The sequence below is a fragment of the Adiantum capillus-veneris genome, chromosome 3 (genome assembly GCF_014529385.1).
Source record: "Adiantum capillus-veneris isolate H3 chromosome 3, ASM1452938v2, whole genome shotgun sequence".
In the NCBI taxonomy this organism is placed as follows: domain Eukaryota; kingdom Viridiplantae; phylum Streptophyta; class Polypodiopsida; order Polypodiales; family Pteridaceae; genus Adiantum; species Adiantum capillus-veneris.
This window is the reverse complement of record NC_140933.1, coordinates 159,478,114-159,498,883: the sequence shown is the minus strand read 5'-3', so window position 1 is coordinate 159,498,883 and position 20,770 is coordinate 159,478,114. Positions and strand designations below refer to the sequence as shown.

General features: G+C 46.2%; 1 protein-coding gene across 4 annotated transcripts in view; it reads left to right on the top strand.

The window, feature by feature from the left end:
* Positions 1-20,770, top strand: part of LOC147462061 (uncharacterized) — a 139,536-nt gene that overhangs the window by 24,664 nt on the left and 94,102 nt on the right. For 3 of the 4 annotated variants that reach the window (XM_086509507.1, XM_086509508.1, XM_086509510.1), the window contains exons 4-5: positions 8,277-8,414; positions 8,884-8,964. In XM_086509507.1, the coding sequence (XP_086365633.1) occupies positions 8,277-8,414; positions 8,884-8,964 (219 nt within the window). The remainder of the gene's footprint in view (positions 1-8,276; positions 8,415-8,883; positions 8,965-20,770) is intronic. The other variant, XM_086509509.1, reaches the window with a different exon arrangement.

The window sequence follows — 20,770 nt, the reverse complement described above, 5'->3', positions numbered from 1 at the left end:
CACTGGCCCAAACTTGGGCGCACCTGAGGCCCCAGAACTGCTAAATCTATTCTGATGTGCACACAACTAATTAGATAATTCTTTTCTCGTAAATAAATTAATTATTTACAATGTCTGACTTAGTTACAGCTGACCTCCTGATCCACTGTGGGGTGTTTTTAAATACCATGACCTTGGTTTTACCAAGGTTGACAGAGAAACCACTTTCATGGGCAAACATATGCAAAGCATCCAAGTGACGTTGCATCCCCTCTGGAGAGTCAGAGATAAACACAATATCATCAACATATAACAATAGTGGAATCCATGTCCCTGCCAGTTGTGCATCTCTATCACCATCTCTCGCAATGTAGTCAGAAACCTCATCCACATACATACCAAATAGACTGGGAGAGAGCGGGCAGCCCTCCTTCACCCCAATAGTGGAGTAAACCGGTGTAGATAGACCCTCCGAGGTGCGTATATGCCCCACTACTGAACCGTATAATGCCATGACTCCCCAAATGAGCTCTGTGGGTACTCCCATCTCCTGTAATCTGCGCATCAGTCTAGCTCTAGGTACTGTGTCAAATGCTTTGTTGAAGTCCACAAAGCTACAATAGATCCGTCTCCCATGTGATCTGCCCTCCTCAATGATGGCTGTGAGTGTCAAGATATGGTCAAGAGTAGAAAAACCTCTCTTGAACCTTGCCTGTCTGGTTGTGCGTATCTATAACCGGCCCGTACAACGTAGAGGGCGGTACTATTTCAATTACCTGTTAACTTTACACAGAGCACTGAGAAGGGAAGAGAACACAGTTGCGTCCAACGACTAGGATGTCACTGAGACGAGACCGACACCCTGTAGGCCCCAAAGACTAGCGCCCCTTTCGGTATTTCTTTATTCAAATTAAGGTAGACGATCCGAAATTTCGTCTAGTTCACAATGGTATGGAATTGACACTGCTGAAATTTGGGGCCTTCGTGACAACGCATCAGCCACCACGTTCTTTTTCCCTTGCACATGCACAATCTGAAAATGGAACATTGACAAGATGTTTGCCGATCGCATGTGCTTCTCAGACAACTTCGTCTGTGTAAGAAAATATTGCAAGGTTTGATGATCCGTTTGGACAACAAAATCAGCCCCTAGCAAATAGTGTTTCCAACTAGTGAGAGCATGAATTACTGCCAGCAATTCTTTCTCATAGACTTGCAAGTTCCTTTCAGTCTTGAAAAGAATTCTGCTCTCATATGCGACTACTCGGCCATTCTGCATTAAAACTGCACCAAGACTATGGCCACACGCATCACATTGAACCACAAAAGGTTTAGAAAGATCTGGAAAAATAATTACCGGATCTGAAGTCAGCTTCTCTTTCAAGTGTTTGAACGCTAAAATTTCCTTGGTTGTCCACTTGAAAGTAACTCCTTTTCCTTGCAGTGCATGGAGTGGAGAAGCAATCTCAACTAAATTTCGGATGAACCTCCTGTAATAGGAACATAAGCCTAGAAAGCTTCGAATGTCATGTACGGACTTCAAGTCTAGCCATGACCTAATTGCTTCCACTTTAGCGGGATCCATGCGTACCCCATCCTTTGAAACAATGTGCCCAAGGAAGTGAATTTCTTGCAAAAAGAACTCACTTTTCTTCACATTGATGAGTAGCCTATTCTTGCGTAGCTCATTGAAAACTGCGGTCAAGTGATCCCTATGCTCCTCTTCAGACTTTGAGTAGACAATCATGTCATCAAAGAAGGTACCCACGAAGTTTCTATGTGGTCTAAAAATTCTGTCCATCATTCTATTAAATGTGGCAGGAGCATTTGTGAGACCAAATGGCATGGCAAGAAACTCATAGAGACCAAATGTTGTCCTAAACGCAGTCTTATGGACATCTTCTGGTCTAATGCGTATTTGATGATACCCGCTCTTTAGGTCTATTTAATTCTTATTCAAGGCGCGATAGTCAATGCACATGCGCCATGAACCATCTTTCTTCTGCACTAAGAGTACAGGCGAACAAAATGGGGATGAACTGGGCTGAATCAGCCCCTTCTCTAAAAGCTCGTTGACCTGACCCATAATCTCTTTCTGCTAGGCTGCACTAACCCTGTATGGTGGTCTATTCAGTGGACTAGAACCTGACACAAGATCTATAGTATGATCCTCAGGTCTCTCAGGAGGTAACTCCCCTGGCAAAGAGTTCGAAAAACAATCACTGAAACCACTCAAAAAAGTTGACCTGTCTTTATCTAAGGTAGACAAATTAGATACAACTTGAGGTACTTCTTTTGCAAAGATCAAGTACGCAGAAAGATGATTCTTTATTACAGATGAAATAGCAGAAGCAGAAACAACTGGAACAGACTCGCCTTTAAGCTTTACATCAAGGACATGAGTCTTTCCTCTATGTACAAGGGTAATCTTTTTGTTGTAAGTATCCACCATAGCATGCAACCTGTAACACCATGGGATACCCAATAACACATCACAGCCCTCAAGCGGCATAATATGAAATTCTTCCGCATCCACATAGCTCTGAATGTGCATACGAAGCTTTCCCAGAATGGGAGTAACAGGCTCTGAATGTCCTGGGCATGCCAAACCTGCTTCCCCTGTCATACCCATCTCCTCTGCACGAATGCCCAACTTTGATGCTAATTCTGGTGATATGAAATTTGCACGGGCTCCTGGATCAAAGAAAACCAGCACTGTCTGGTCTCTAACTTTGCCCCAAGCTCTGCACAGCTCCGTGGCATCTGTGTTTGGCTGATCTCCAACCAAATCTGGAACAAGTCCTGCACTCGGCTTTGGCTTCTTCCCTTTATGGTCTGACTTGTCATCCTTATCCTGTGACTTCTTCTATGGGCACTCATTTGCAAAGTGTCCTTCCTGTTCACAAATGTAGCATTTCTTGGCCTCCCTTAGAGCTTTCCTTTCTTGAAAAGTTTTGCCAGAAAAATGCCTTTTTTGTCCTTGTCCTCGTTCCGAAGAAGATTTAGACTGCTTCTTGGACGTATCAGCTTTTTGAGTGGAGGGCTTCTTTGCAGGAGACTCAGAAGGCTTTGCTGCAACATTGCCCTTGGCTGAAAACTGTTTGCCCTGGGCCCCTTTCTTGTGGCTATTAAATCCTACGGAATCTCCCTTCGATAGATTGTTGGCCACTCTTGCATTCTCTATCAATTGAAACATATTCATGACAGCAGTCTTTGTGCAGTAGTCCCTGATTTTCTTGGGCAATCCGCAACAGTACTTCTCAATTTGTTCTGACAAAGGCACAAACCTTTAAGAGGTGACTGGCAACAGTGCGGCCCAAAACCGTTTATTGTACTCTTCCAGATCTGCACATTGTTTAGCATTCAACTCGTGCCATTCCGTCATCACATCCACTTCAAAAGTGTTTGTCAACCATGCAGGCGCAAAAAGTTGTTTGAATTGGACCCACGTTGTTGGGGCTTGACCCTGGTTCAACAATGCGGTCCACCATTGGAGCGCATTCCCTTTCAAGAAAGTGGCAGCCTTGCGTATCTTTGAAGATTCCGTGAAGTTTCCTCCAACATAAGCTGCATCGAACTGCTGTATGAAGGTCAAAGCCTTCAATTGGTCCTCAGTTCCTCTGAAAGTTTCAAACTTCACTCCCTGCCCACCTTCCTTGTAATCCTTAGGCTAACTCAAAGGAGCCACATTATCATAAACAGGTGCCTGTAACAGTGGTGCTCCATGAGTGTTCATTCCAGCCCTCGCATCAACTGTTTTCCCTGTCATATCTGCATTTTGTACGTATGGCTGCGAAAAACCAGCCATACCAAATTGTGTTCCAGGCACTCGAAACTGGCCATAGGCACCCTGAAAACCTGGTTGGACACCCATGTTCGAGTACATAGGGTTACCCATGCCTGTTTGCATTGTCCCGAACACATTTCCTGGCATATAACTTGTGGAAGGTCCAGCCATAGCTTGAAACACTGAACCACCTCCAAAATAACCAGGATAAGTATTAGGTAATGGAAGGGTCTGACGCATAGCCTGTTCATTGCTCCCTTGACCATTCACAAACGGTTCGTGTCCACCTAAAGCAAGTTGCTTTGGATCATTGGACACCACTAGTTGCTCAACCACATGGGCTTTCCCTCGAGCATCATGAGTCCTCTGCGCATTGGAAATCTCCTTTTCCTGCAACGGCTCAATCATGCCCTGTGTAGGAGGCTGAAAACCCTGTGTCAGAGCCTGTAAGAATTCCTGCATCCTTGGGTTGTTAGCCAACTGCTGAAACATGTCCATGCAACAACGCAGTTGAGTTCTAAACAACCTGTCCTCTTCTTGAAGAGTTGAAGGAATTTTCTCTGTGCCATGTGAGGAAGATCCCTCTTCAGGTACTTGGTCTCTCTTCTCTACCATATCGACAAGCTCTGTGTTGCTTTCACCCACAACAATCCATGCTGCACTTTTTGAAGAAAAAGTGACTATCCCGTCGATGGAACCATATAACCGGCCCGTACAACGTAGAGGGCGGTACTATTTCAATTACCTGTTAACTTTACACAGAGCACTGAGAAGGGAAGAGAACACAGTTGCGTCCAGCGACTAGAATGTCAGTGCACAGACGAGACCGACACCCTGTAGGCCCCAAAGACTGGCGCCCCTTTCGGTATTTCTTTATTCAAATTAAGGTAGACGATCCGACCACTTAGCACAAGCTTTCACAAAGCTGTCCAAACCTGGCGAGGGCTGAAAACGCAGGTTTTCGATCGAATTTCGACAGCATAACGGCGCAAAAACCCCTATAGGTCAAAAACACCTGTCTAGGACGGATTCCCTCGATATCTGGAAGCTTTCTGGTGAGCTGTCACAGAAATTCAGCGGGCTGTAATTCTCTGTTTTTCACTGCCGGGAGCCCAAAAGCCTGTACACGCATCCCAAGCCTCTCACGAGGCTCCCCCGATGTTCCCTTGCAGTTTAGGTGCGAAACCCTAAACCTGCAGAAAAACACAGCAGGCTGTAATTCCCTGTTTCGGATCGTTTTTAGCGGTGCGAACACGCCTACGCATGTCCCAAGGGCTCCCGCACGCAATGGGACAGTTCCCCTATGAAGTGGACGAGTTTTCATGCGAGAAAACTCTCCAAACTCGCAATCTTTCGTGATGGAACTGTGCGTACCTGTGGGGGATTAGCAATTAGCTAATCCGGTTTCTGTTCAGAAGGCTCTTGCCTTGGCAAACGCGCATAAACCCCCAGGACTGTACATAGGTCAAATGAGAAGCCCACTAGTGGGGCATAACATACTGTACGTAGGGGAGAAAGAGAGCAGTATGTAGCGTGCGGGACGTCACTCCTGTCACCATACTGTGCATAGAGGGCAAGGTAAGCATTCCATAGCTTCTGTACTTGGTACAATCCACCTGAGGCTGAAAATGGCGCCCCCTTTGTTGATTTGCAGCTCGTTTTTGCCTCCCAGAGTGGCAGAATCGCTCACAGGCTGACACGTCGCCAGTTTCCGAGTTTGGGCTTTCCTTGCTAAAAATATTACAACTGGTGCGTCAGTTGACTTGGCAGCAGAGCAATAAAATGTTCCCCTTGTCATTCCAGAGCTAATGACGCGAACACATTTTCCGGTCAAAAATAGCAGTTCCCTAAATTTTAGGAGATGCTTCCATGGCGTCCCTATCGGTCTCTTGACCATCATTTGACCAACATCTACAATGTGGGTTAATTTACTGGCCCCTTTTAACCTATAAAGTTGCAGTGACTTGACGAGTGGCCCAGATTCCAGTTTGGTGCACACGGGCTTCCATACTCATCAGAATTCAGTGCTAACTGGCCCGGGCAGTCCCTGTCTGACCGACCTAGATCCTCGATGTGAGAAACCCATTTGGCTGCAGCCGTTTCACACTGGCCATGCAATGTCCACTTGCACCTTTTCAAGGGTTTTGGGACAAACAAGTAAAATTAAAATAAATATATCTAATACTTATTTACAGAAGGCAACAGGAAAAATACACCTCCTGGTTACAGTATCCCCTCCCTCTCTGCCCATCTACTCAATTGGTTCTCAAGATAGTGTGATAATTCCCAGGCTCCATAGGGTCTCCTAACTTGAAGATAGGTACAACAGTAGATAGGCTCCAAGTATCAGGCAAGCCCTCACACATGGCACGGTTAAACATACTGCTAGAAGCTGTGCTAGTAAATCTCTGGCATGCATGAAATGCTCAGCCACTAAGCCATCATGATCATATGCTCTCCCAATCCTCATCTTGTCAATGGCCTTCTTCACCATCTCAGCAGTGAAAAAAGCACGTGTGTGTGGGCATGGATCGGGGAAGTGGGGAAGGGGCGGCTGTCCAGGAATTGTGTTCAGAGATGATGCGTACTTGTCCCAGGCCTCTGTAGAGGTAATGGCAGGGGGGGGGGGGGGGAGTGTTCATGAAAGAGCTGCCATGCCTCATGTGAATCCTGACTCAGAAATAGCTGGTGTAGATCTTGTTCTAGGTGAGCCAAAAATGCCCTCTTCTTCCGCCGCACTAGGCGTCGGAAGTCAATCTGTGACTGTCTGTGAGTGATGTCCCCCAAAAGCACCTCTCTCTGAAGTCTAGCTCTAGTCTCGCGGCATTCCTCATCATACCAGCTGTTCTGGGGCATGCTCCTAGAACGACGTCTCCGCTCAGGCGGGGTGTGTGGGTATGCCTCTACTGCTGCATCATGTAATGTCTGTGTCAATATAGTAGTAAGCTCCTCCAGAGGTCGCCTTGGCTCCTCTTTGCACAGGCGTCTGTAGATCCCATCTATGTATACAGAGTCCGTCTCCCGCATGAAGGTGTAGCGAGTAGGGGCTGCTGCCCGTAGCCTATGTGCTACACTAAACTGGAAAGAGATGGTCAATGACACAAGAGCATGATCCACTGCCACACCAACGGTCTCGGTCCAACTGTGAGATCGAGATGAGGCTCGGCTGTGTCATGACATAATCCATTGTGCTGGCTCCATGTCTGTGTGGAAAGCATGTAAAACCCCCCATAGCGGGAAATCTCTATAGGTCATTCAAGATGGCCAAGCCATGTGCAGTCCCCATGTCTATCAAGTGTCGTCCATACTCAGTATATTCCCCATCATGTGATAGTCTGGATAGGGCCCGTTTCTACAACATCTAGCTGTCTCAGTATCTCCTCTGAAGTATCATAAAATACTGTCTGATGATGGGTAGTCCTAGCATTGAAGTCCCCTAGAATAATGATGTCACCATCTCTAGAGAACTCCCATATGTTATCATCCAAAATAGAAAAGGGGGGACTGTCCTCTGGGTGGTGCATATACTGACGTACTCGGGGGGAAGTAGCAAATAGCGATGTAAAGATATTTGCCCGTCTCTGCTCTCAATCTCACCCACATGTACCTAGCTTGCTCATCCCTGTGGGCTATATGTATCAATGGCTGCAACTCCTCCCTGAATAACACTGCCACTCCTCCTGAGCCCCGCCCTCAGTGCTCTGAACGTGTCTCCTTTCTACAAGCTGTCTCCCATCTGTATCCACTAATGTGAGGCATAGACTGCCCAGCGGCCTGATGTGTCTCAGAGTAGAAGACGATGTCTCTTCCTATAAAACTATCCTCAAAAGCACCCACATCAAGCTGCATAGATCCATTACAATTCCATGTGGCAACTTTGAGTGTGGTCCTATAGGTCTCACACCGTCATGTTGAGCGCCGGTCGACAATCACCACCCGACCATCTTTGTAGAAGGCCGTCTTTCCCTTCTCCCTTGCCGCTTGAGTCTGTGGCATTACCTCTCTCATATGCGCAAGCTGTGTGAGAGTGAGGTCATCTCCAAGGAATAAGCATGTTTTCTTTAGTGTAGGACGCCTCTTCAAGAAGTCCTTCTTTGCCTCCATGGATGAAAAACGCATGATTAAAGCTCTCTCCGTTGAAGTCTCCCCATTTCCTTGTGTCTTCTTCCCTACCCTCCATGCCTTTGTAAGAGTAGCCTCACTACCCATCATGTGGAGAAGTTCTTTGACTTCCCCTTCCACATCATCTCGGTCTTTTAGACCGGTTACTCGTATGTGCAAAGCTCTAGTTTTCCTTCGCTGCTCTTCTTCTAGAGAGAGAGAGAGAGAGAGAGAGAGAGAGAGAGAGAGAGAGAGAGAGAGAGAGAGAGAGAGATGGGCTATTCTCAACATTCATTATTGGTCTCTATGCAGTTTCTAAAAGTCCATGCTGCTAATGGTTTTGAAATTATGTGCAATGTTCTGTATTGAATGGCTAATTTGCTATCTTGAAATTTATATGGTAATGCAGTTGCTATCAATAAAAACCTTCATCAACGAAGGAGGCAGCATACTGTACTTAAGCAAGGAGGGTGGGGACACTAAACATGGAGCCAATGGCAACGATCTCCTTCAAGGATATGGCATCACAATAAAGGGCAACTGTCTTGTGAGAATGTTTTATCCACTATTGTAGAGGTTGTGCATTGTGCATAATCAATGTTTGTGTGCACGCATGAAATTTGTTGAGTTGTGGAAAGGCCCCTAGTACCTGCCTGGATTGTTGTTTGTACCTTCTTTTTTCGCACCATATTGACATGTATAGGATTGAGTAGTAATTGTGTGGCTTCTCAATGTTGACTGAACAATTCTTTATTGATCGTGCGTTTATGGATACATATGTACATGAACACATGCAGTTTAATACATGGTGCACTTAGTGTTTTAATTATAAGATCTTGTCGCTTGCCAAAATATAAAAGATATGCATGGAATGTTTTTAATACTAAATCAGATGTCTCATTGAAATTTTTGGCTCATGGCAACATTGTGTACTGATTTATATATTTCTTTCTTCCTCTGCATGTCTACCAAAACGTGTAATGTTTTTGTTACTTTTTCTTTTCTTGTGTATACAGATCAACACTGTGCAAAAAGAATATTTGCACCCAAAACAAGTCCTTGTTTCAGACTGTATTCTTTGTGATGAGTTAAGGAAGGTCAGCGTGTATTTTTGTCTCATGGCTGCCTTTCTACATATCTTGTCTAACTATTTTATAATCACAGAAAGCTCTTTTCATATGATATACATCTCACGGCCAGTAACTTTACATAGGTGCAGGAACCTTTGCAAGGGCTTTGAAGCCTCACAATGCTGAAGTGACAATGTAGTGGCTTAACACTGAAAAATGATCCTTGTTTCGGTGGTTTAGTAGTAATCAAGATCTAAGTAACAGTGAAGTTGCTTGACTTTAAAGATGATTATCCCAGCCTATGCAGTGGATATAGCAGTGATCAAGATCATTTATGACACTACTAGCAAGATTTTTAAACTTAGTCCGCTTCACTTGAAAGATTGGAGGGAGATAGAGAGATCAAATTGAGATAGAAAGATATGGAAATAAAGAGATATTGAGAGAGAAACACCGGCACACCGATGGTGTTCCAACCAATCCCTCATTAACAACAGGTGACTCCTGTATGCAAGGTATCTCTTGGGCTGATCTGGTTTCAGAAAGGTGGCTGGTAGTAGTGCTAATCTAGCTGAAAAAAGCACTCCAATCAATATGGGTTCGGGGCTCCTGATCTTGGACTTTAGGCTTCCCTTAAAAACAGCCAACAGCATCTGTCCTGGTTGCTGTCTATAGTTGCATAGACAGCAGAAAAAAATGCAGTCGACAGCATCCTATGCTATCCCTTCTGTCTTCCTTTTACGGGGAAGGAGCGTACAGATGAGTTAGCTATACACTTTATTCGACAGCTTGCTTTTGAGGCCATTTGCTCTTGGCTGGGTGCTGTCCCAGAGGATCTTTCTCCATCACATTTTCCTGCATGTACAGGTGCTGGAAACTGATTGGATGAGTTGCAATGCTTTTTCTTGCTTAGTCTACTCACTCTACATCTGTCATGGGAGCTCCCTTCTGGAGTGCACGAGTGTAAAGCACTCGCTTGTCACGCTCTTCTTTGAGCAAGTGGTTGTTTGCAGTACGCTCCTTTTGGCTTGGCTTCAAAGTCAAGCTGGTTCCGCCAGACCGAGATATGATGGCAGATGCATGTGCCTAGGAAGGAGGCAAAGAGATGTCGTAGCTAGCTTTGTGGTTTGATGGACAGATGTATAGACAGTTGTATGGTCACTTGCTTCGACAGATGTCTTTTGATGTATCAGGAGTTATTCATATGGTTTTTTCATGGATTTGCATATTGTTTCTTGGAATACCAATTGATTGGATTTGACTAGTTCTAGTGGACCGTGCAAGATGTTGATGCACCATGATTTGCATAGACATGTATGTGGGACTGTGGATGTTTGTCAGAATACCAATGGACATCCCTCTTCGAACGCCCTTTCTCCCCATGGGTCTTCCGTCTCGGGTTATGCGGGATTGCCGCAGCCCGCATTTCTGCCGTGGCAAAAGGAGGATAGGAGAAGGTGGACCATGAGACCTTGTCCATGGTATCTGCCATGCCTCAGTGGTTAGCGCCATGAACCCCGACTCTATAAGTACCGCCAATTCGTGGTTGATCGTGGTCGCCAGTGTTACCCACACGCAATGTAAGAGACATAACACACAGAACTCATTGCCGATAGGTAAGGTACAAAAAAGACCAAGAATCACAGGAATAATACTACTATTCATCATCATCCGACTTACATAGAACAGAACATACATACATCCATACATCTACAAAGTACGCAAAGTGCGTCTAACTTATAGACTCTCTTCTGACACACCGGTACAAGCAGTTGTACCGTTCCTGATCCGCATGCATACCGTTTCATACTTCTACTAAGGTTCCCTCCGGCCTAACAAAGGAGAGAGAGGAATGGATGAAGGATAGACATGAATGGAATAAGGAGAGAGACACAATGAAGGAAGAGATGGACATCCTCAAGCAGGAGATTCCCTCCCTTCGAGACCACCCATCATGTAAGAAGGGGAGCTTGTAGAGGTGAACGAATAAGCCATCAAATAAGAGCTTACAAAAGCAATCCCAAAGAGCATTTAGGACAAGATGGAGGCCATCAAAGAAGGATGGGTGGAGGTAGTGAAGCGGGGTCAAAGTCGACGATGCGGAAGCGTAGAGACCAAGGAGAGAGAGAGAGAGAGAGAGAGAGAGAGAGAGAGAGAGAGAGAGAGAGAGTCTCCTGAACCAATCAACCTTGGCAATGAATAACTGAATGTGTATACAATGGAGGCAAGAGGTTGCTTATATAGCAACCTTAGTAAATTGCCCCACCCAGGACTTTGACAAATAAGTAAAATAAATACCTAAAAGCCAAACTAAATAATGGGATCACATTGGGCAGTTCACTTGAGATGCCAAAACTCTAACACCTCTGTGTAGCTCATAGTGGACATCAATAGTGAGACCAAGTCGATGAAGAAGCTACCATGGACACTCTAGCACCGGCTGGGATACTAGATACACCTCTGTTTTGCTACCCTCAACTTTGTACCTGAAAATAATGCCATCTTGAGCATCGGTTGCCTTTAGAAACTTTTGAACTGTAGACCACACTACGTCCAATAATCCCCATTCATGAACTGTGAACACATCACGTCTAAAATATAGAACTCCAAGATAATGAACTATTGGAATACATAATTTGACCAACAACGATGGATTGGTGCACTCATCCATAGTGTTTTCGACGTCTGATTGGTTCCCCGCCAGATGCATGTGCATTGAACTCCGACCTACGGGTCCAAACACCAATAACTTGAACTCCAACACAAGGGTCCAAATTAATTATAGGGAGCAGTCATTGAACCTCTCTGCCACTCACAAGCCTCTCTCTGGCTGAACCTAGTGGTGACACCTGTCATTTGACTAGAAAGCTGACATCGAGGCCATTGTGGCCACCGCCATGTGTGCCATGCCGATCTCCTTTGTCAAATCTTTAGTACTGTAATCTCTGTCGAGCTTGCCTTTGTTGTTGTCTATCTGTTAGTCTTGCTTTTGCCTTTGGCTTCAAACTCTCGAGCCAAACAAAGCGTCCAATCACATTCATGACAATTGTGATCGTATCTCGTGGGTACCAAGGCAGCTAACTGAGTACTGGTATTGCCATCCTTGTCCAATTGACCTTTTCCATTGTCCTCTAGCGAACTCTTCCAGTTGCTTTTGACTTCACAAACTCGAGCCAAACAATTTGCCGGGTTCCTTGAGAAGTGTGCCGATGCATAGGCCGCTAGCTGGATGGTTGACGATCCATTATCCATAGCTTTTGGTTGGTTTTGGTTGATGTCGTCGGGGGCACTCGAGCAAGGGGAGGTCAGTTTAAAGTTGCAAGAATTGGAAACTTGCACTCCTCCTCGCACTCCAAGGGCCGCCGTACTAATCCCAAGCACTTCTGCTCCACTGGCATTCCCAAAACGCTCCAAAGATTGGGTACAAAACCCTCTCTTAAGTTCCACTCTCCTCGTTCCTTTCCGAGCCGCTCCACAACTCTTCGACTCCCAAGTTGCTCCACAAACTTGTCCTCGAGCCACGTCAAAAACAAAGTTTCTGTTGCCTTTGCAAATCCTCCTTCCAAACTACCACCCCAAGTCTCTCTCTTTGGCCATATACTGCCCACCCCTAGGTGCTCACAGCGCAAAACACACGGCTGTCCAAGGGTTTGGGGGGCGTCAAGGGGCAAGGGGTGTGGTCGACATCATTAGGCAACATTTCACAATGCTCGTTGACAAGAGGGGAGAGCGCCGATGCCAAGCTGCTCCAAGGCAGCATCGTTTCAAGACTCTGCTTTGCAGGAGGTTCACCAGTGTTGTAGCAGGGTTGGGTGCCGTCGCCTGGGGCGCCTCAAAACGCAAAACACAAGGGGGGCGAATCTGCTTGTTGTGTGCGTTTTAAAACGCAGGTGCACCAAGGGTTGGCGTAGTGCAATCGGCAGAGGTGCAGGCGTGGCGTATTGAAACGCCTAGCAGGAAGGGAAATATGCTCTTCAGCGGTGATTCTGAGGCACTTGCAAACGGACTGCGTTTTAGAACGCTTCCTGCAGCGCTTCACAGTCAGCAACGGGAGAGAGAACAGGGGTTTGCCTAGCGTTTCAAAACGCTCACGACAGCGTGTGGGAGGAATTGGAAGCCGGTGATGAGGTTCTTCTTCTCTCTTTACAGGACAACTCCTTCACGCCAAGGCTCTTCGATCACCAAGCTACAACAAGCTCTGATACCATGTCAAAGTCGACGATGCAGAAGCGTAGAGACCAAGGGGAGTGAGCACGAGAGCGAGAGAGAGAGAGAGAGAGAGAGAGAGAGAGAGAGAGAGAGAGAGAGAGAGAGAGAGAGAGAGAGAGAGAGAGAGAGAGAGAGAGAGAGAGAGAGAGAGAGAGTCTCTTGAACCAATCAACCTTGGCAATGAATAACTGAATGTGTATACAATGGAGGCAAGGGGTTGCTTATATAGCAACCTCAGTAAATTGCCCTACCCAAGACTTTGACAAATAAGTAAAGTAAATACCTAAAAGCCAAACTAAATAATGGGATCACATTGGGCAGTTCACTTGAGATGCCAAAACTGTAACAAGCGGAACATCAAGAAAGAGGTCAAGGAGGAGGCGGAGAAATCCCTTCTTGTACACATTATCCTTGAGGAGGAGAAGATGCGACATGCCGGCCAACTCACATAAGAGTCATTGACATAATGGAGAAGAAAGACTCCATGCCACCAAGCTCAAGCTTAGTTCCAAAGAAGAAGAGCCACCCCCCTTCAACAAGATTTGGAGAGCCGAAAAAGATCGAACAAGAGAGAGGGCCCTCATCCTCCAATTTTCCTCCAAAGAGGCAAGGACCTCTTTCATTAGAGAGAGGGTGGTTCTACAAGAACTTACAAGAAGAAGAGCCACCCCCCTTCAACAAGATTTGGAGAGCCGAAAAAGATCTAACAAGAGAGAGGGCCGTCATCCTCCAATTCTCCTCCGAAGAGGCAAGGACCTCTTTCATTAGAGAGAGGGTGATTCTGCACGAACTTACAGGTACCCCTATCTACCTATACAACGACCTCACACCAATACAAGTGGAACATAGATAGGCATACATGCCTAGGGTGCTCAAAGCACATGAAGAGGCAGCATACCACAATGGTTAGGTCATCGTTGACAACAGGTCATTGCATAGGGACTCGTGGCCTATGGGACTTAGCATGAGGAGATTCACATTGCGGTTTGGAACTGCTATGGTGATCTATGGACACACCCAGAGTGACTAGAGGAGGTGATGAGCAACCGAGACATTGTCCGACTCATAGAGACATACGAGAGCCCACAGAAGAGCCTATCGAGGATCCACGGATTCTAGTGGGAATCGAGACATTGTCCGACTCATAGAGACGTATGAGAGCCTTGAGAGGAGCCTACTGAGGATCCACAGATTCTAGTGGGAGTTCACCCACCAAAAGTGTACACATCAAAACACTTCCCAAGGATTTGGCGGAGTTACTATTCTCTTCAGACACGAATGGCAGAGTAGGATGTAGCTCGAGATCTAGAGGCCGGTTTCATTTGGATCTGCTTAGAGATTAGATAGGAGAAGATTATATACATCACCCTATGTTACTTTGCACCCATAGGCTCCAGATTTGCTACACCTGACAACGAGGGCGGGGGAGAAGAATCACTCTACACATGTTTGATGGAGGGGATTGTGGAGTAAGTACTCTACACTTGGGAAAGTTTTCCTCATGGGAGACTTCAACGCCCAGACATGCAGCCATTAGTGTGAGAGCTATGCTTTTGAGGACCAAGAAATACTACATACTATAGGATGAAGACCTATTCTGAGACTCTTGCCCACCCATTCATTGCCTATGGATGCAATTTACTCAGATTGGGGTCCCAACACCGTCTCGTTATTTATATATAATAGAATGGCACTTTGGCTTGCGTCTAGAGGTTTGACATGCATGCCACATGGAGTTGCAGATGTTGGAGGGGGGGGGGGGGGGGGGGGATATATAGTGGATTATGTTATGGCACCTCGAGAAGCTATACATCTCATTAGCTCTTTCACTATTCCACCCATCCCCATAGGAGACGACCATGCCTACCTCTCTGTTTCTTTCAGTGGAGCCACCATCTCCCATGCACCTCCTACACCTACTCCACACTCTACCATCCACTTCACACGAGAACTAGCCCCTATATACTCAACAGAGGTTCATGCATGCCTTGGTCGGCTCAACACATCCTCACCATTGTCCACACTCACCTCCTAGATCTCATCTGTCTTACACACATCAGCCCTCAGCTCCTTTCCACACACTACTCACACCATACGTACTCCTCCCCTAGGAACTGCGAGAGAACCATTGGTATGATGATGAGTGCAAAGGGCTTTACAAAACCCTACGAGCACAAAGAGATCATGGGAAGATTATAGAGTAGGAGGTGAGATGATGGATGAAGACTCTCACACACCGCAAGAGGAGAGATTTTGAGGAGGTAGAGGAGCTTGAGCTTTACCACCTATTCATGAGTATTGATAGTGTGACAGCACGGTGGGCTCTTAGATAGCCCCGCTCGACCACACCATCGAGGACCCACAATCAGAGGAGCTTGAGCTTTACCACCTATTCATGAGTATTGATAGTGTGACATCATGGTGGCCTCTTAGATAGCCCCCCCCCCCCCGACCACACCCATCAAGGACCCACATGCATGGCATGATTATGCAAGGAGGCTGTATGGGGTCCCTTGGTAGCCTCCGATCCCAAAGCTACTCGAGCCACGACCTACCATCTCCGCTTTCTTCACCATAGATACGATAACACGAGCCATACGCCTGCTACATCACGGTGGATTTGTTGACCATATAGGACTATAGAGTGAGCACATCATTTACACAACCGACACCATAGCCCCATTGAGAGCACACATCTTCAACATGGCTATGGTGAAGGGCTTCCTAGAGGAGTGGACTAGACATACTATTGTGCCTATCCACAAGTCTAGTGACACCCTAAACCTAGGGAATTACAGGACCATCATGATAGGCCACACCCTCGCCGTTACAGGACCATCATAATAGGCCACACCATCACCAAACTCTACGGAGCAGTACTTGAGGTAGAACTCAGCTCATATGCATAGAGGGAGGGACTCAGAGCCCCGGGCCATGCATGTTTCAAATGAGCCTTCTCTACTATAGATCACATCTTCGTTGTACGCTGTCTCATTGATGGGGCAAAAGTGTGGAAGAAGAGACTACATTACTGCTTTGTAGACTTCCACAAAGCACTTGATATAGTTCCACGTGAGAGGCTCTTTTAGCGCCTCCAGAGCTTGGGTGTCATAGTCACAGGGGACACCCATTTTTGGGCTTCCCGTCCCCACTTGCCGTCCTGCCCTCTTCTTTACACTAAAAATCCATTTGAGCCTCGTTCCCCGTCAGTCGTCCACACTCCTCGGGACGCGTGTGCTCTGTCTCTTTCAATTTCACCTCCTAGATCTCATCCTTCAAAATGACCTCGGCTATGTATGCCTTACATGAGCAAGTGATAGGGAGAGTATAATGGCCCGGAGGCTTATCAGACCCTATTACTAGCACGATTGTTTTGAAGCAAGGATACCCACTCTCCGCGATCCTCTTTAGGATCTACATTGATGAGATCTCAAATAACATACTATGAGTTGGTTGTGAGGGTGCACCTTGGAGGTACCCCACTTCATATCATGCTTACGCTGATGACATTGTTTTGATCGCTAAGTCACAAGACGGCTCACAGCGACACCTCGAGGCTCTCAACAACTTTTGTACACAGAGAGCTAACAGTAAACCTTGGGAAAACCAAGGTCATGATCTTTCATACTTCCAGGGCAGTCAAGCGTGCGGCAATCTTTATGGCTGCTGGTGAACAGGTGGAGTCTTATGTGTACTTCGGAGTCACCTTTGCCAGGCGCTTTACCATGCATGGCAAAGGCGGCTACAGAGAAACTCACCAAAGGATATGCGGCTTTGGCTATGCCAAGGGGTGACTCTTCGACACTTTGGTCACCCCAGCTTTGTACGTTGCAATAGTATGGGCCCTAGACTATAAGCCTCCTCATGGACACGTTTGTTTCGCAGCAAGCCCACAGTACCACACAACATTATTTGAGCACAGTTAGCTACTCCACCCATACTAGTTAAGGCTATTTTCCAGAAAATTTGCCTCATTCAAAGGATCAGAGTGATGCCAGCAGATAGACGCACATGGAGGGCCTTCGAGGGCCTCCACGCAAGTTTCAGAGTTGGGCGAGCAAGAGTCCTGGTACTCGCAGGTGAGCGAGTGTGTCACAAGACGGGCACCACGTGCCAATAGAAAAGAACAAATTGAACAGACTTTCAACACTTCAATAACAACTGAAACTGAAAGAGAGAGAGAGCACACGCGACACGGAGTGGCGGAATTTCCAGCCTAGAGAATATTGGCCCCAAACGTTGGCACCCCTTTCGGTATTTCTTTATATTGCTTCAACTGAGTACAATGCTGGTACTCCAGTCCCTGCACCTTCACAATGAAGGATGCTAGAGAATGAGCCCTGTGCACATATTTAAAGGCCCTTGGCCTTGAAGAGCAGCTACATGAAAAGCTATAAACTCAAAAGCAACTGGCCCCAAAAGTGCCAGCGCAAAAGCAAAAATCTGTACAGCTCTGCCACGTCAGCTACCACTTAAAACGTGGACTTTTGTACAATTTGCCACGTCAACAATTAGCGTAAAATCCAAAATCCGTACAGCAACGGCCACATCCACATCATTAGCTCCCAAATTAGCCTGTGTGTGTGTGTGTGTGTGCGCACACACACGCGTGCTGAATCAAGCTTTATTTAATGCCTTTATGTCACTTGGGCCGCAGCGGACGGGGTCCCATAAGTTGGCGGGAACTTCTCTTTAAAAAAATAGGCCTCTCGGCAAGACTTTGCAAGTTGGTAAAACTTCTTATGTTGCTTCTGCTTCTTCACTCAGGTTTTAGGCCCCTCGGCCAGGATCTGTAGATTGGCTCCGTTCTTCGGTGGCTTGACATGTAAGCAGTTTGTGACATCTCCCCTTCTTAAAAGAAAGTAATCGTCCACGATTACAGCATGTCTAGCTAAAAGAAATTCCGAGGGTCATTTCGTGGGACAATCTGAGGCACAATCAATTTTCTCATTCCAAATCGGAGCTCTTGATTTCTTGGGTTGTTGGCTTCCCAGAAGAATCTCATCCAATAAGGAGTCTCATTCCATATTGGAACTCTCGATATCCTGGGTCGTTGACTTTCCAGAAGTATCTCATCCAATAAGGAATATTCAGTGGTTGGCACATCACAAAAACGCAAATGCTCACATATGCATGTTACAAGACATAGAAACATTAAGTTACCGATGAACACTCCTCCTGCATAGCCTAACAAGGTCTGGGCCGGGAGATATTCAATGAGTCCCTCATCACTCCTCCCGCATAACCTAAAAAGGTCCGGGCCGGGAGATATAGAGGCCTCTTACAACCAAACGCTCCCCCAGACCGCAGCCTGCATCGTTTGGAGGTGCTGAGAGTAATTACTGCTTAGACTTCTTAATACTCCTCCCGCATAACCATCTAGGTCCGGGTCGGGAGTAACAACAACAATATTTTTCAAGCATTCAATATTCCCCCCGCAAATAACCACAAGGGTCCGGGCCATGAGTATGTGCAAGCATTTTCAAACAGTATTTCTTACTACTCCACTCGGGAGTAAATCACCAAGCATTGAAACCAGTATTCAAACTAGACTCGAACAGATCAAATCGGCACCAAAACAAGTTCAAAACAGATACCATCCATTTCAAACAAATTTCAAACAATACTTTCTCAAACAGAGTTGAAAAGTATCTAACTATAAAACAACTAGAGAGTTCATTCAGGGTTTTGTTCACACAACCGAACTTTGAGGACGACTAGCTTGCCTGTCTACATCATAGTGATGGTAAATTTCCGAGCCTGGAGAGTCGCATCATTCTTGTCATGCCAAGGCATGCCCAAGAGAACGTCGCAATTGCCTAACTTGATAATGTGGAAAAGGCTTTTCCATGATAATCTTGGATGGTCACTTGAAGATCACCAATGAGTAGTACCACTTTCTGAGTTTTCCCCATGGCTAGCTCGGCTTCAAATTTTCCACCCTTTGCATCATAATCAAAGTGCATCTGCTTCAAGAAGTCTGGATGGGTGAAGTTCTCTGTAGCTTCGGGGTCAAAGAAAATAATGGCTTTCAAGCCGTTCACTTTGCCATATGCTCGACACAATTCATTTGTTCTTTCAAGGCGTATGCCATAGATATTAGAGACTAGTCCAATAGCGGGTCTAGGTCTCTTAGCGGGTCAATCGTTGGTGCGGGCGTCGACTCCTCAGTGCGATGGGGAAAACTAGAATGGTTATGCCCTGTTTGAAAGCATCCAAAGCATCGGCCTTCTTGTAGTAAGGTGTTTCGTTGTTGAGATGTCAAACGAGGCCTTTGCGGTTGATTTTCACGAGACTGTTGAGATTTGTTCGTTGTTGCTGAGAGTTGGTGGTTAGTGGCCGGAGGTTCTTCTGTGGTGAGCTCTAGCTTTCCCTTCATCAGTTTGTAGCCGAATGCGGCATGGTCCATAAGCTCTTGCATGGTGGAGACTTGCTTGGAGAGACAATTCTCCTGCAATGGTGATGGTAGTCCAATGGTGTATCGCTCGCATTGGGCCTCCAAGGAAATGAACCTAAAGAAGGACATCGGAAGGTACAAGTCGAGAAACCTTTGGTTATAGTCGTCCATGATTTCGGTGGCAAGCATTTTCAAGTTGCCCCACTCTGCCAAAATCCGGACTTCAAAGAGAGAAGTCATGTAACTGCGTGCAAAGACTGTCTTGAAAGCTTGCCAGGTCCTTGGAGCATGCGGTTGTGTCGCGATTGAACAGTGCAAAAGCAAAAATCCGTACATCTCTGCCTCGTCAACCGTAAGCATAAAACTCGGAATTCCGTACAATCTGCTACATCAACAATCAACGTAAAAGCCAAAATCCGTACAGGAGCTACCACATCATCAACTCGCAAATTAGCTTGTGTGTGTGTACTGAATCTAGCTTTATTTTAATGCCTTTATGTCACTTGGGCCCCATCGGACGGGGTCCCATAAGTTGGCGGGAACTTCTCTTTAAAAAAATAGACCTCTCAGCAAGACTTTGCAAGTTGGTAAAACTTCTTATGCTGCTTTTGCTTCTTCACTTAGGGTTTAGGCCCCTTGGCCGTGATGTGCAGGTTGGCTCTGTTCTTCAGTGGCTTGGCACGTCAGCAGTTTGTGACAGAGTGGTTTGGAGCACATGGACTAGACATGGATTACCACCCTTTTAGTATGGCTTGGACTCACCCTTCATCAAGCTCTCACATAGCGAGAGGAACAAAGGACTCAGATAGGACCTATGGCAGCTCTACATCATAGAGACATGGATCGTCCCTAGACATCCTCTTCCCTCAAAGATGTTGTATTACAGTAAGCACTTCTTGACCATGGTGGACGAGGGGTTCATTTAGAGACCGCGCTACATGAACACATACATGCCACATAGTGCACGAGTGGCGATAGGTCAGCTCCGAGTATCATCACACCGGCTAGAGATAGAGACATGAAGAGCTGCTCATATCCCCCGAGTTGAGAAGTTCTGCAAGCTTTGCACAGAGAGGGTGACTGAGGACGAGGAGCACTTTGTAGCATATGAGAGTATCAGAGATAGACACGAGGCTATTTTTACAGGACAGCCCACCCTACGACAGATCATGGAATCTAGAGATCAGCGCCAATTTGCCCATTTTTTTAGTGGAGATACATAGACAT